Raw genomic sequence first — 16629 nt, forward strand, 5'->3', positions numbered from 1 at the left:
TGTAAGTTATTGGTTTCTGTTAGAGGAGCAAAAATAAAGCTGCACAAAGTACTGAACCCAGTTAGTCACATGAGAATATCACGATGAGTCCTGCACATTTTCTCAGAAAAACAGCAACAGAAGGAAGAAGAAAACTAAGAAAGACATACGAAGATATAATGAGGCCGAATGGAAAGATTTGCACCCACAGTGCAATTATTAGCTACAAAACATACCTGTGACCAAGCTGTTTGATAGTAGATGTTATTAGATAATGAACAATAGGAGCTTTAGAAGCAGTGACGTCTTTAAATTATGTATTAATCAAAGTAGCAGCTGTTACAGCCTGTCTGCACACCATCTCCCCACAGAGATCACGATATATAAAAGGACACCAGAGACATATTTTAAATGAAATATTCAAAGTTTATTTGTTTACAAGTTTAACAGAACAAACCAAAAGGGGCTGGAGATCCCGGCCCAAAAGAACACAATTTGTACTGTATGTAGTTATTACTGTAGGATCAGTGTGTCACAGAGTAGGATACACATAAACAGACCCACAAACCAAGCGTTAACATAGTCACCAAATGATAAACAGAAACGTGTCACGTATCAAGGTCACTTTGATATCACTCGTCTGAAGTTCACAATTATGAGATGGATTTAATGATGGTGTTATAAAATTTAGAAAGTAAGAGTGTCTCCACACACATAATGTGAAGAGGACTCAAGGGATTGGGACTAAACAGCTGCACAGTCTTAATTAAACCACTCATCAGTGATGCCAGTTGGAAAAAATGGTTTCAGTTTGCTATGGAGCATAAAAATGGGACTCACAGGCCTGCACCAAGCACTCATCACACCTGCTGCCTCACATGAGGCTATAAAGTTGCAATTATATGATCAAAGTCTGGATTTACAGCAGGTCAGTGATGTGCACAGTGCCAGAATAAAATCGGGGCCCCGCTTTTTCAGTGTTGGGCTTCATGGTCCTGTCATTGATGAAGTGAAAACTGTGCTGCCTTCTCTGTGGATCTGACAGAAGCTTTTGATCCTGTTGACCATCGTCTGCTAATACAGAGGTTAAGTGATGTTGGTTTTGATTGTAATTCCTGTAACTGGTTCAAGAACTACCTGTCTCACAGACAACAACGTGTGACTGAAGGAAACGATCTCTCCGTGTTTTTACCATCGTCTAAAGGTTCTGCAAGGTTCAATACTCGGTCCTGTCTTTTTCACAAGCTATATTAACAATATTACATCCTCTGTAACAAACTATAACGCCTGTCTATATGCTGATAATACAGTCCTGCACATAAAGCCATTTTAAATTTTATATCAATACACTTGTTAGCAGCAGGTGACTGGTTTGAATCCCGGCTCCCCTGGGGCGAGACTGTGCTACATGATGAAGTATCCTTGAGCAAGATACTGAACCCCAAAGTTGCTCCTGATGTGCAGTTGGCACCTTGTGTGGCAGCCACTGCCATCAGTAAGGGTCCTGCAATGAGCTGGCAACTCATCCAGGGTGTACCCTGGCCTTCGCCCATAAAACTGGATTTGGCTTCAGTAAGCATCACAACCCCTTAGCGGGAAAAATGCAGCAACATCCTGGGACCCTCACGGATAAGTGGAAAAGACAATGGGACGGAACTTGTTAGCAAGCTAAGACAAAGAAATGGTTATTAACACAAACACAGAACTACTTCCCTGATGTTCTACAGGAAATGGCTAATTAAAGCTGTTTGTATCCGTCCTGGATTGAGGTGATGTTTTCTAAAGACATGCCTCTGTCTCCACTCTCACTCCACTACACTCAGTTCATCGCTCCACCCTTAGATTATCTTGATGGTCATCATTGTCTTCTATATGAAAAAGTTGTTTGGGAATCTTAAACCAGGGAGACACGACAGCAAGTGGTTTGAGTTTCTTTTTAAGGCCTTGAACGTTAAGGAAGTTCACAGATGAACGGTTGTACACTTTTAAATAATGTGAGATCATCAGATTAAGCTCAGTGTTTTTCTCTTTCTGCCCTCTTGCACATGTAAATAGAGGATTAGTTCTTTGCTCACGAGGGTCATATATCGGACTTCAGTTCTCTCAGTTCACACAGGTGACACTTTCCCTTCTCTCCATTTGAGTGGAAGCATTTTGTTTATTCCTAATTATTCTGTTTGTTCTCAATTTTGGTTCACACACAACTTCTTCTGACCATTTTTGTACTTAGTTTTATATAATAAAGTGACACACAAGACAATACAGTCAATCAAATACATTTTCAAGCACCATCGTTTATCAGAAAAATCCCAACACTTTGAACACAAACCCCAACATTTAGACACACTGACGATACAAAAACACTCACTGGACACTCAATAAAAAATAAAATAAATAGGAGGCAACATAATAAATCGACAGACCACAGCCCTGTTCAAACTGCGCTTTCAAGGTGGGAATCATGTCCTGATAATAATAAGGGAGGACAGTTTGGCGTCAGTGTGGACCGCAGTGTGTCTGTCTGATGGTGTTCAGTCTGATGGATAAATAATTCCTTCACTCATCAAATAACAGAGAAATGTTCCAAACTTCAACCCAAAAAGTAATGTAACAGGACCAAACAACAGTACTGAGGAAACTGGAAGTGTCTTTGGTAACATTGAAGAAAAGAGTTGTCATCCTGTCTGTCATCCTGTCTGTCATCCTGTCTGTCATCCTGTCTGTCGTCCTGTCTGTCATCCTGTCTGTCATCCTGTCTGTCGTCCTGTCTGTCCTACCAACTTTTAACTTGTATTGTAAAGAATCACAGTGACGGTCGGCCTGAAACTTTCCCCCAGAAAACATCCTCCCTCCCTGTGAGTGATAGAGGTAGACAGCGTTCTGTTTACTGATGGTGACGATGTAATTATGTAACTTAGAGCAAAAAACGTAACTTTGACACCTTCCAGGATGTTTGGTGGGTCTGGATCTCAACAACACATCAGAACAACATCCATATGATTATAAACAGTCAGCAGGTTCGTGATCAGATTAACAGGTGACACTGAGAAACACACGGATGTCAACATCATGATGTGTACCGTCACACCACTTCTGGTTCTGCTTGGCCGACAGGCTGTTTAAATAAACTGGACACAGTTGAGCACCTTTCAGATGGAGCTGTTGGTTCAGTGTGAACAAACAAAGTTGAGCCTTCATTGTGGAGATAATGTGGATTCTGTGTATGAAAATAAACAGACCTTCGTTCAGTCCCTGTGAGACGTGAGATTCTTCATGTGGATTGATAAAAGTTGCCAGACTTAGTAAAGAAACGCGGTTTTTATCCTCATCTTCTCCAGAACCACAGTCCAGCTGGCTGCTCTGTGTGACACCAGAGAAGAAACACACAGAACTATCCCAACATACTGTTGTTGGTCTGTTTGCTTTGTCCGGTTATTTATTCAGCACCAGAGTTTGACTAACAGCTAATGGACCACAGTTTAATGGACCTGAGTTTGTCTGATCAAGTCTTCAAGGATCAGTTTAGTCCATGTGCAGTAGTTCTTCAGGTTGTTGCCTCCCTGACTCAGTTCTGATCCAGGTTCTCATAAACACTCTGACTCAATCAGAGGCGCTGTCTTCATTTCCATTTTCTTTTTCCAGCAGTTTTTCTTTCTCTGGTGAAGCAGCAGCGTCCTCACAGGTGTCGCAGTCTGCAGTACCTTCACTCGTCTTTGTCTGACAGTGAAACACAGCTCGATCCTTAGATAGTAGAACAGTGTCCTCAGATGGATCAGCTGCTGAGAGGTTAGAAAGAGAAAGAGAGACATTAACTATTATTATCATTATTTTATTATTATGAGTTCTTAGGTTTGAATGATCTCAGTTGGCATTTCCAAACTAGCTGCTGCTATCAGCTAAATGCAGCTCACCTTCCTCCTGAACTGGGTCTGGGGCAGGTTCTGCTGCGTCTGCATCTTCATGGCAGAGGCACAATTGATTAGAGATTAAAGTATCAGTTTCATTTAAATTAAATGAGACACAGACCGGCTGAATAATCATTGGTGTGTGCGTCTCTTAAGATGTACGTTTCTGTGTTTTTCCTGTTGTGTTACACTCTTGATGTTTGTGTTTATCCATGAGTCTATTTTGATGACTTTGCTGTAGTTTTTCTTTTGGTTTGTATAATGCGATGAACAATTAGCTGCTAATGAGTGACGTGGACCTAGCCGCTAACTAGCAATAGCCTCAGAGGTTATGTTGCTGTATTGCTAATCTCTGTTGTTTACATTGCATACTGAATGCTAATCGATCATTCACAGTGTATGTCCATCTTATGTTGCATCGAGGCCTATAGAGTAATGCTCATTCAGGTTTAATTGATTAATGCTGACTTTAAGTTCATAACTAATCTGGAGCTGTATTTTAGTTGTCATCTTGTTAAAGATATAAATCTAGCTCGGTGTATTTTATGTTTAATTTGTACTTTTCTGATCAGTCTGTATTTATATTGCAGCAACCAAACACACTCATCCACAAACGCTGATAAACAGCTGGAAGTGTATTAAAGGACTCTGCTTCTTATTAATGCACTCTCCTGAACATTATAATAGTGTCCTGACCCGACACCCTGAAGCAATTGATGATCTCTATGTAGTCTGTCATACAATAGGTGACAAACCAGACTGACCGTGGTAGTCAGGTTGTGAGAGAAAGTTGCATTTTCCTGGTTCTGATTCTAAAAATTCTTTGATAATTAGTAGTTATTAGAGTTGAAAAATCTCTGCTGGCATTTGTAATCATCAGCTTCATGGATTGTTTTGGTGAAACTGGCTCGCTGCTGTCAACTCAAGAAACTGCTCACCTTCAGCTTCAGCTCCATCTTGGGGATCATGTTCGGCTGGTGGTTGGTTGGCTGGAGCTTGATCTGGATCCTGATCCTGATCTTGATCTGGACCTGGAGCTTGATCTGGATCCTGATCCTGATCTTGGTCTGGACCTGGAGCTTGATCTGGATCCTGATCTTGATCTGGACCTGGAGCTTGATCTTGATCTGGACCTGGAGCTTGATCTGGATCCTGATCTTGATCTGGACCTTGAGCTTGATCTTGATCTGGACCTGGAGCTTGATCTTGATCTTGATCTGGACCTGGAGCTTGATCTGGATCCTGATCTTGATCTGGACCTGGAGCTTGATCTGGATCTTGATCTTGATCTTGATCTTGATCTTGATCTTGATCTGGACCTGGAGCTTGATCTGGATCCTGATCTTGATCTGGACCTGGAGCTTGATCTGGATCCTGATCTTGATCTGGACCTGGAGCTTGATCTGGAGCTGGAGCTGTGTGATAAAGGTAGAACAAAATAAACCATCCCGGATTGCTCTGGTGAAACTAGCTCGCTACAACAAAAAACATCTGACCTTCTTCTTGAACTGGGTCTTGGGGATTAGGATCGACTGGTTCTCGAGCTGCATCTGGATTTAAATCTGGAGCTGCGTGATAAGGGTAGAACTGATTTGTGATTGAATCTGTAGAGTGAATTCCAATGAAACCAAACCATCACTGTGCTTATTATTACTATTAGCATTTTTAGTTGTTATCATAATAATAATTCATAATTAGATTTAAATCATCTTCATGGACAGCTCTGGTGAAACTAGGTCGCCTCTATCAATAATAAACCTTCTTCTTGAACTGCATCTTGGAGATTAGGGACGTCTGGTTCTGGGTTCAGTTCTAGAACTGGTCCTGGAACTGGACCTGTGTGATGAGGGTAGAACTGATTATTGATCAGTATTGATTTAAGTTTGTCTAAATAAACCAAAACGACATGACTGAAATTAAATGAAATAAGTGTACTTCAGCAAAGTCAAACCACCAGAGTGATGACATTGTGCTGTAGCTGCTGTAGCTTGTGACTGACTTCATCACGATGTCAGGATGTTTTTAACGAAGCTTTATTTCTGGTTTTACTTTGACATTCTGGACTGACGGCACCGGGCGGGCGCTCTACATACAGACCAGAAAGAAGAGGATGTGTTTGAAAATCGCTGACTGAAGTTCTCTTCATACCATGTACGACGTCAGATTGGGTATGAAGTGACCAGATGTTTTCTGCTGACTGAACAAACTCAACTCTACTTTACAGTTTCAGCCTCGTTGTGTTTATTCATATCAGGTCAGACGGTTTCTGTTTGGTGCTTGAGTTCATCCCGTCCCACGAGTTGATGAAACATGAAACAACAGTTAAAATAGAAAATCAGTGAAGATCACTCACATTGACTTTTGTACCACCGACAGAAACCAGCAAGGATGAGGATGAGGATGATGAAGAGGACAACAGCTGCAATTATTAGAAAATGATGCCTCCCGTTTTCATCTGTAAATCAGGAGAAACAACAGATTAACAAAGGATTAGACCTGCTGCACAGGAGCTTCTATGCCCACCCTAGAGCCTACAACAGCTAATGAGTGATTATATAGAGAAACCACCCACTCTCTCCACTTTCTCCTCTCTCCTGAGCCACTAACAACCAGCCTCCAGATGATTGGTGCATCATGTAGCAAAATCAAATCCAGAACTACATAGTTTAACAAAATACTACTCACCCTGGGAAGGAGTAGAGAAGGTTGGCGTTGTGATCCACACACCAGGAGGATCTGAAGAGACAGATATCAGTTTATGTTTTATGTATCATCAGTATTCAGTGATGCTTCTGGGACGCTGCTGAAACATGTCGTGGTTCACAAGAATTGTCTGAACGATCACAATCAGCTCCAGGGACGTTATCCAGAAACACTTGCAGAGCTTCTGACAGCTTATAACCTTTCTGAGCCTTTCATAACTTTATGTTAACTTCCAGGAATAAAAACAGGTTACACTAATTTGTCAAATGTCAAATCAATCAAGTAATAATTCATTTAAACCAGTTCTTCATAGTTTAACTGTAATTAATTAAACATCCCTGAAGATGCTTCCAGACCACATGAATTGATCTGAATGATCTCTCACCAGCAGTGTTGATCTCCACCAACTCCATAGTTTTGTTAATGGTCTTGTTGGAGTGAGGGTTGTAGACGATGCAGGTTACAGACTTTAACCCTGTAACGTTGACAGAGCTTGTGAAGGAGAAGGTTTTCTCTGTTGGAGCCTGCTGCAGGAACGTCTCAGCATCCTGCAGGTCCATTTGTTCATCACTGGATCTGTTCAGACCCTTCCATGATACCTGAGCTGCAGGGTATCCTCCTCGTGCTGAGCAGGTTGCACTGTTGGTTGTGTGGTTAACTGTCAGGACCAGATCCTGGTAGGGAGCTGTGAGTGTGACAGAAAGAACAACTGAGACATTTACAGCACTTTGATATGAGGAGAGATTTATTGAGGTTTGGTGTGAAGAAGCTTCTGAATTTACCTGAAACCTGCAGCGTGAATATGCATTGTTTTTGAGACTGTTTGGTGACTTTTTTCTGCTCATCATATAAATTAACGTAGGTAAAGAATGTGTTCTTATCATCCTCAACAGAAATGTTGTCAAGTCTGATGGAGATATTTCCAGAACTAAACTCATGAGTGAAGACTTGGAACCTGCCCTTGTATTTGTTGTCTTTTATTTCTATTTCCTTCCCATTCTCCCATCGAAAAAAAAGATTGTCGCCCTCTTGCCAGTAAAACCAGTTGAGACTGAGTGGATATCCTGGGAGAGAACAGGGGAACAGGACGGATCCTCCAACAGTGGCTTTGAGAAGCTGCTCTGAGATCAGACCTGTAATGTGTGCTAGAAAAGAAAACATATTTGTCAGTGAAAGAGAAATAATAAATCCCGAAAAACCAACAATATGAAGAGAAAAGTAAAACAAAGCAACAAACTAACTTCACGAGGAGAAGATGCGTCCATGTACAGAAACTCTGAGCCTGACATACAAACATTCAGATTCAGATCAACTGCCGACGTTGTTCACACCAACATGTGGAAGGTGAACAAAGCAGCCGAGATACAAGAACCAACATGAGCAACTTCATCTCCTGACCATCCGAGGAAGTCAAGAGCCGCTTTATTGTTGATGGAAACGTCAAGACAACAACTGGAAACTCTCACAGACCACGTGTGAACAAAGAGCCTGCGTACAAATAGCCGCTCCTGTTGACGGCACCATCACTCGATTTCTTTTTCCTGGACTAGGTGATAATATTCACTGTATTTCTGTCTCCTATCATCATGCACCCGATGAGTTGATGTCAAATAAAAAACAAACAGGAGGAAATGCTAGTGAGTCTGTAACCTTGTTGTCTGTATGACAGATACAGAGGCAAGACAGCGTCTGTGTGGATGGAAAAACCAGCAGTGTGTCTGTCTGATGGTGTTCAGTCTGACAATCAAACTTGACCTTACCAGAGTACGTGGAGCCTCAAACACCACCAACACACAGCCCTCCTCCTCCTCCTCCCCCTCCTCCTCCTCCTCCTCCTCGCCAAAGGCTGACCACACTGGATAGTTTGCGACAGAGACGCCTGGACAACTCCTCATGAGACAAACTGTCAACAGTGAGAGCTAAATGTGCGGCTGCAGCTTTCAGATAGATGAAACGTTTGAACAGAGCAGATTTGTGCACTCCCATGTTGATAAGACCACTAAAACTTGAACAATATGACTTAAAGGTTCATTTAGAAGAGATAAGATCAACTATGGACAATCGATGAGATGAATCGGGATTAATTATGTTAAACGACTGACAGCGCTAGTTTTACAATCAGATAACCTGCAAACTGAGGCCTGAGGAGCCGGGCAGCACTTTCTCACAGTCAGTAAAAAAAAAAACAGAAAAAGCTTCATTGTCTATCTGTATATAAATGCCTGTAGGAGCCATAATATTGTTTACATTGTAATTTATGTTACCAGGTGCCACTGTATAAATTGGTGCATATGTTATAAATAGGAACCAACGTTTTGCCCGGGCAGGTGTTTCCACCCGGACAGGTAAATAGTTTTTGACCGCTCATGTTGTGGCTGAAGCTGAGACACGTTGTAGCTGAATGCCACAATGCCTGTATTCATTAATGTTCTGCCCGAGGCGCCTTACGTATTCATACAGCTGTAGTTTGCATACGACTACAGTATGACAGGAGGAAGTACGAGTAGTTTCTGTCAGCTGAGTGTCTGCACACACCAACACTACCTCACTGATCTTAGATATCGATCTGTTACTATATCTTAGAAACAGAGATGTCTGGGATCATATGTATCAATATCTCTGTATTGATCCTCACCCGTCGCTCTTTGTGGAACAGAACAATGAGATGTTAGCTCACCTGGCTCTGTTCATGTTACACAAAATCTCCCTCTGCCACAACAACGGGTGTGTCTGGTGATTCTGACTGTACATTTTCTTAACAAACCAGCCACGTGGTTCACAGACTCATTTGTTTCTTCCTCTAAATAAACACTGTTGACATTATTGATCCTGCTGCTGGTGTGTGGATCACATTAAATTCACCACATTTACCTCAGTTATATTCTTATCTGAAGTCAATTGACAGTGTTTGAATAAGTTATTCTCCCCCAGGTAAAGTTCTTTTTCACTGCTGATAGATATAAAATGAACTTTGTACATTTCAGGTCACCGACTGCTTTTATTAGATATCATTATATCTTGCATAACACACTGAGCGACTTCATAATGAGAAGTGAATCTGTGGTCACATATAAAACTTGGATGCATGACAGTTTTTAACCACAAGAAAAGCAAAGCTCTTTCAAAGTTTCTTTCATTTGATCAGAAGAGGACGAGCAGCCTCCGAGGCCCAATATAGAGAAAAGAGATTAAATAATAAAAGCACTTAAAGAATGATGACACCCTGCTGCCCTGCAGAATCAAATCAAAGATCACACATCCAGTTTACAGCCAAACAAATTATGACTCGTTTGATTGTCACGTTTCGTTTGTCATTCCAGAGGTGTATACGTTCCTGCATACTTCAAACTTGATGAACCAATTGTACCTGAATTGTTCAGTCGAAGAATGAATTATTAAAAAGAAACAGTTTCCTCACCAGACAGAAGGACGATCAGCAGGATGGTGGAGGACATGACTGGACTGAAAAACAAAGATAAAGAATGTGATACAGTAGCTGTGTTGTCATGATCAGAGTCACAGCAGGGTGAGCGGGTGTGACTGTGTTCTTTTAAAACATGTGAAATGCAAATATAGAAAAACATCATGAGGAAGTATTAGATAATATTACAAAAGTCTCGATCGTATCATCAGTGTTTCCTGTTTCCCTCCATCCCAATAAATGTGACTGTTTGTAAATTAAAGAGCACCTACCAGATCAAATCGTCTCACAGCTCAGCTGTTCCTCCACCGCACGCCTTCACCTGTGACGCTGTGAACAGAAAGCAGGCAGCTCAAATATGCAAGTGTGCCGTCTGAAGGAGGAGCCACTCCTTGATCATCTGCAGCGACTGTAAACAGGCAGGACTGGACTTTGTGTTTACTGGATGTCAGTAACACAGTCTGTCAATTTAAACAGTTTACAATAAAGGAGACGACATTAGTTCCCCCATAAAAGTCACTCCAGTCCTCGTCTCCTCCTCCTGATGATATAAAGTCAGGTGAAGTCTCAGAGTCCAGAAACATTTCTGGAGCTTCACAGTAAAACAGAAAAAAAAAAGATGGCTAACACTTCCAAAAACTTGCATTACACCAGGAGAGCTGTCAGGAGCCATTCATGTTTTAAATCAAGTGTCAGCTGCGTCAGCTGTTTAGCAAAATGCTGCAACTCTGTTTTACTGTGAAGCTCCAGAACTGTTCTGTGGACTAAAAAACTTCACCTGACTTTATATTATTTGTCCGTGTCTCCTCGTCCCTCTGCGATCAAACACTGCAGCAAACAGCTGGAAAAGTCTGTGATCCACATCAGTTAACTGCGACTGAAATATGTCCTGTAATCCTGGTCTTGTCTCAACAGTTTGTTTTCGTGCTCTGGTATCTGTGCATTCGTCTTGCCAGGAGGAAAGTGTAGATCCTCCATCAGATGAAGTGTTCATCACCAACAGTCAGTGTGTTTACATGTCACTCAAGAAAACCGAATTACTGCGTTAGTCCGACTATGAACAGATTTTTAAGATGCATGTATACACCTTTGTCTGACTAAAATTGGACCGGATCAGATTTCTCATAGTCGAATTACACCACGTAGATTATTCGATTGATAGTCGCATTAACTCCTGCATGTATACGTTTCCAGCGGATCGGATCAATATGTTTTGGCGTGTAAAATAAATATGTCACACGCCATTGGCAGGCTGCTGAAATTTGCAGACTTTGCTATATAACTTTCCACATAAATGCCAAACAGTAAAACAGACACAGTTTACTGCTACAGCAGATCTACTGATTGCGTTTCAAATGTGTCTCTGGCTGTCCACCGTCATTCAACATTTGAAAATGTATCAAGTTGCGCAAGGCACGGGTCGGGTATTGGTAAACATCATGACCGGCCACCGCTGTCAACGTTTTTGTGCCCCTGATTCATGTCTTCATGTCACTCCGCGAGTCCATTCATTTGTCACGATGGAACTTCAGTGAAAGCAAAGCTCCACCAAAGAGCCTGCAATCATTGCAGAAGGTTATCTGATGTGTCAGTGTTTCTCCTATATGTATTCTACTGCAGGATTTTCAGCGCCGCCGTCGCAAAAAAAACCCCCCAAAACATGATTTTTGTCGGTGTAATATCACGGGCGAATGGCGAATTTAAGTAGCACACAGTGAAAGCACTACATCCTAAATTATCCTGAAATCGATTATTATTGTCATTACTGCTATTTGTATAATTTCTACAAGTCAGCGTTTAAGTTGAGTGACTGAAATCCTCGTCATCATATTCAAAGGATGCAACAGGCGACTCATCAAACTGTGATGAAGTTAGTTTCAGGTTGGATATTCGGTGGATCTTCACTCGGGTCCAGCTGAGACTTTACTGAGGTTCGCCCAGTGTGAGCAGCAGGAGGACGGTAAGCTCACCTCCAGAGCCACGCTGAATCACTGAGACGGATTTAGGGACCGTCATTAAATTACTTAGCAGAAATATATTAATACAAAATAATTGCAGTTTTTTCAATATCTTCCATGTCATGTGACCCAGTGACTCCAAACCAGCAGCAGATTGTTTTAGTAAACTTGAGAAATGAAACACAGCTATTTTTATCGTATTTTAGTGCTTCCTCTATTTTATATGAATATTAATATGCAGAAATTATGATTTTTTTCTCGATAGCTTCCATGTCATGTGACCCACTGGCCTCTGAAACAGATTCTGTTTCCATAAGATATATAATAATAAAGAAAATAATGGTAAAAAAGTTCTCTAATGCTCATATTTTCAAGCAGCAATGTCAAAAAAATTAATTTTTCGAAAATCTCACCAGCAGTCACCATTTAAAGGGTTATTTTTCAGATTTTCTTCCAGACCCCCCTGGTGTCGCTCAGTTACCAACTCAGAGCACCGCTGCTACAAAAAAATCTAGGGGAAACATTGTGTTCAAAGAATTTGGATGCGTGGGGCGAACTATTTCTTTCTTAGCTGCAGCAGAAACAGGACAAAATAAATGTAAAGAGTGACAAACTGGAGCCGTATATTTTCCTGCTTTTTTGTACTTTGCCAATCACAACTATGAGTAGTAGAGGAAGAGGAAGAAGTAGTAATTTAGATAGTTCCCTAATAAAAAACAATCAGTGGGCAATTAACAGTTAACAATTATCTTATTATGCAGTTCAGTGTTTCCTTCAAGAAATCTGTTGGTTAAGGTCATAAATTGTGAACACTTCAGTGGCCGGTCAAAACATATTTTGGCCGGTAAAATTTCAAAGCCTACCTGCCATTGGCATGTAGGTCAAAAATCTAATTTTATACCCTGCTCCCAAACAAATATCAGTCAGCTGGTTTATCTGCAGACCAAATTGTGTGAAACCAGGCTGATGTTTGGTTTTCACCACACCATGCTCTCTCTGCCTTCTTAGAGGATTTGCAATATATGACTCTGTGAGAATCATATATTGGACTTCAACTCAGATCACACAGGTCACACTTTTCCTTCTCTCCATTTGAGTGGAAGCATTTGGTTTATTCTTAATTATTCTGTTTTTACGCTCAATTCTGGTTCACGCACAACTTCTTCTGACCATTTCTGTACTTAGTTTTATAGTGAAATACAAGACAACACAGTAAATCAAATACTTTTTCAAGTACCATTGTTTAATTTTTTAAAAAATTCCAACACTTCAACACAAACCCCAACATTCAGACACACAGATGATACAGAAACACTCACTGGACACTCAAAGCTAAAAAAAAATAAATAGACAACATAATAAATCGACAGACCACAGACCCGTTCACACAGCACTTTCCAGGTGGGAATCATGTCCTGATAATAATAAGGGAGGACAGTTTGGCGTCAGTGTGGACCGCAGTGTGTCAGTCTGATGGTGTTCAGTCTGACAGATAAATAATTCCTTCACTCATCAAACATAGAAGAAATGTTCCAAACCTCAACCCACAAAGCAACGTAACAGGACCAAAACACAGTACTGAGGTAACTGGAAGTGTCTTTGGGAGCTTAAATGAGGAAAAAACTTGTCATCCTGTCTGTCATCCTGTCTGTCGTCCTGTCTGTCATCCTGTCTGTCATCCTGTCTGTCATCCTGTCTGTCATCCTGTCTGTCCTACCAACTTTTAACTTGTATTGAAAAGAATCACAGCGACGGTCGGCCCAAAACTTTTCCCCAGAAAACATCCTCCCTCCCTGTGAGTGATAGAGGTAGACAGCGTTCTGTTCACTGATGGTGACGATGTAATTATGTAACTTAGTGCAAAAAACGTAACTTTGACACCTTCCAGGATGTTTGGTGGGTCTGGACCTCAATAACAACACATCAGAACAGCATCCATATGATTATAAACAGTCAGCAGGTACATGTTCAGATTAACAGGTGACACTGAGAAACACACGGATGTCAACGTCATGATGTGTACCGTCACACCACTTTTGGTTCCGTTTGGCCGACAGGCTGTTTATATAAACTGGACCCAGTTTAGTGCCTTTCAGATGGAGCTGCTTGGTTCAGTGTGAACTAAGTAAGGGATAATGCCCTTCGAGGTGTCCATAAACAGGAGTAAATGGACGATGCGGAGGCCTAAGAACGGTTGCCTCCGCGAAGTCCATTAACTCCTGTATTATGGACACCTTGAAGGGCATTATCCCGCTTATACCATGGTCACTTGACAAAGAAAAGAAATTCGGACCATTAATTTACATTTTCATGTGTTTTACAATCAAAATATAAAGTTTTTCACAAGCCATAACTAAGTTTCCCTGGTAACGCCTGAGGGTTTGACTAATACCTGGAACAGTCATTAATCTCCCGTAAGATTCTTATGCAACAGAAACCTTGTTCACTCCTCCAGTAAATAGGACGGATCATAGATACGACTCGGCAACGGGAGATATTCTCGTCCGCTCAGCGATGAGCCAGAAAGCTAACGCTATGCTAGCAAGATTCAAAGTCAATAACATTGCGTACGGTTGACAAACAGTAAATATAATTTGACAGTATGCTAGCTAACATGATTAGCTAGCTAACCAGTCATGTCATTGTCCCCAAATCAACAGCAAGATTTTCACAAACAAATGACCGGCCGTGTGTAACGTTACTGTGGCCGCAGCCTGAAGCAGAGAGCTGAACAGTGAACGGGATGTGAGATTATTCGCGTATCAGTAAGTTTAGAGGGGAAGTGAACTTTCTGCAGATTGTGTGTTACAGTCGCCATCCTGTGGTGTTCAGAGGATAAGACACTGAAGGACTGACAGACTGCACTCAGTGCTGGAAATAACATATTCAGATTGGATACGCCAGCTAGTGCATTGATTTACAGCGGTGAACAGTCAATTTGACTGGAACTACTTAGTAGGTGTCCATATATCAGGGGTTAATGGACACCCTGCAGCCAATCAGAATTGAGTATTCCCCCAGACCATGGTATAATAGATGTGAGCCTTCATTGTGGCGATAAGGTCGAGTCTGTGTGTGGAAATAAACGGACCTTTGTTCAGTCCTCTGAGACGGGAAATTCTTCATGTGGTTGATAAAAGTTGCCATATTTAAGAAAAGATCATCTTCTCCAGAACCACAGTCCAGCTGGCAGCTGTTTGTGACACCAGAGAAGAAACACTCAGAACTATCCCAACATACTGTTGTTGGTCCGTTTGCTTTGTCGGGTTGTTTATTCAGCACCAGAGTTTGACTAACAGCTAATGGACCACAGTTTAATGGACCTGAGTTTGTCTGATCAAGTCTTCAAGGATCATTTTAGTCTATGTGCAGTAGTTCTTCAGGTTGTTGCCTCCCTGACTCAGTTCTGATCCAGGTTGTCATAAACACTTCTGACTCAATCTGAGGCACCGTCTTCATTTCACTTCAACAGATTTTCTTTCTCTGGTGAAGCAGCAGCGTCCTCGCTCGACTTTGTGCGACGGCGATAAGCAGCTCCAGTCCCAGTCAGTGAAACAGTTTCATCAGGTGCATCAGCTGCTGAGAGGTTAGAAAGAGAAAGAGAGACATGAACTGATATTATTATTGTTGTTTTTATGAGTTATTATCTTTGAATGATCTCAGTTGGCATTTCCAAACTAGCTCGCTGTTATCAACTAAATGCAGCTCACCCTCCTCCAGAACTGGGTCTTGGGCAGGTTCTGCTGCATCTACATCTTTATGGCAGAGGCACAATTGATGAGAGATTATTGATTTCATTTGAATTAGGCTGTAGGAATGTTGCCAGTGGTTAATGTTGATCTATGGAGTAATGAACTAAATCTTCATGTACTGTGGCGTCTTCTAACTGCAACACTGTCCATCTGTCTTTGTAATCACTTCCTGTTCATCTGTAATTGGTTATCAGACCTTTGGAGGCGTGGCCTGGTGAACATGACTGAGTGTGTAAACAAATCAAAGAGTCTACGTCCAGGGGTGCAGATCACAACACGATGTTTCTGCAGTTCTGCTGCTTTAACCAGATGAAACATGACACATGAGCGTGACGTACGACAGCATGTTAACAACAGCGCTGCCTTGTGGCCATTGACAAATCAATCAATATCCTTTATTTAACCAGGTGAAAAACTCAATGAGATTTAAAACCTCTTTTCCAAGAGTGACCTGGCCAAGACGGCAGCACAAAAGCCGCCATGTCTTGTTAACTCTTGATTCAGTCTGCTGTCCAATGTGATGCATTTCATGGATAGGTGACATTACAGTACAAATCAAACCAGACTGACTGTGGTAGTCAGGCTGTGAGTGAAAGCTTCTATTTTCTGGTTCTGATTCTTCAGATTCTTTGATAATAATTAGTTATTAGGGTTGAATAATCTCTGCTGGCATTTTTAATCATCTGCTTCATGGATTGTTCTGGTGAGACTAAGTCGCTGCCATCAACACAAGAAACTGCTCACCTTCAGTTTGAGCTCCATCGTGGGGATCATGTTCGACTGGTGGTTCGTTGGATGGATCTGGATCTTGAATTTGAGCCTGAGGTTGATCTGGACCGGTGTGATGAGGGTAGAGAAGATAAATGTTAAAATTATATGAAGAGTGTATTTCTGCTAAATCAAACCAAGGT

General features: G+C 41.5%; 1 protein-coding gene across 8 annotated transcripts in view; it reads right to left on the minus strand.

Annotated features, from left to right (window-relative positions):
* Positions 1-391: 391 nt before the first annotated feature.
* Positions 392-16629, minus strand: part of LOC115588019 (uncharacterized) — a 32562-nt gene continuing 16324 nt past the window's right edge. The window contains exons 1-6 of one of the 8 annotated variants that reach the window (XM_030428249.1): positions 6238-6294; positions 5643-5720; positions 5381-5452; positions 4823-5299; positions 3891-3935; positions 392-3758 (exon numbers count right to left, since the gene is read on the minus strand). In XM_030428249.1, coding sequence (XP_030284109.1) covers positions 3564-3758; positions 3891-3935; positions 4823-5299; positions 5381-5434 — 771 coding nt within the window. In that variant the 5' untranslated portion in view covers positions 5435-5452; positions 5643-5720; positions 6238-6294 and the 3' untranslated portion in view covers positions 392-3563. The other 7 variants (XM_030428250.1, XM_030428252.1, XM_030428253.1 and 4 more) reach the window with 7 other exon arrangements.

The sequence above is a fragment of the Sparus aurata genome, chromosome 9 (assembly GCF_900880675.1).
Source record: "Sparus aurata chromosome 9, fSpaAur1.1, whole genome shotgun sequence".
Lineage (NCBI taxonomy): Eukaryota > Metazoa > Chordata > Actinopteri > Spariformes > Sparidae > Sparus > Sparus aurata.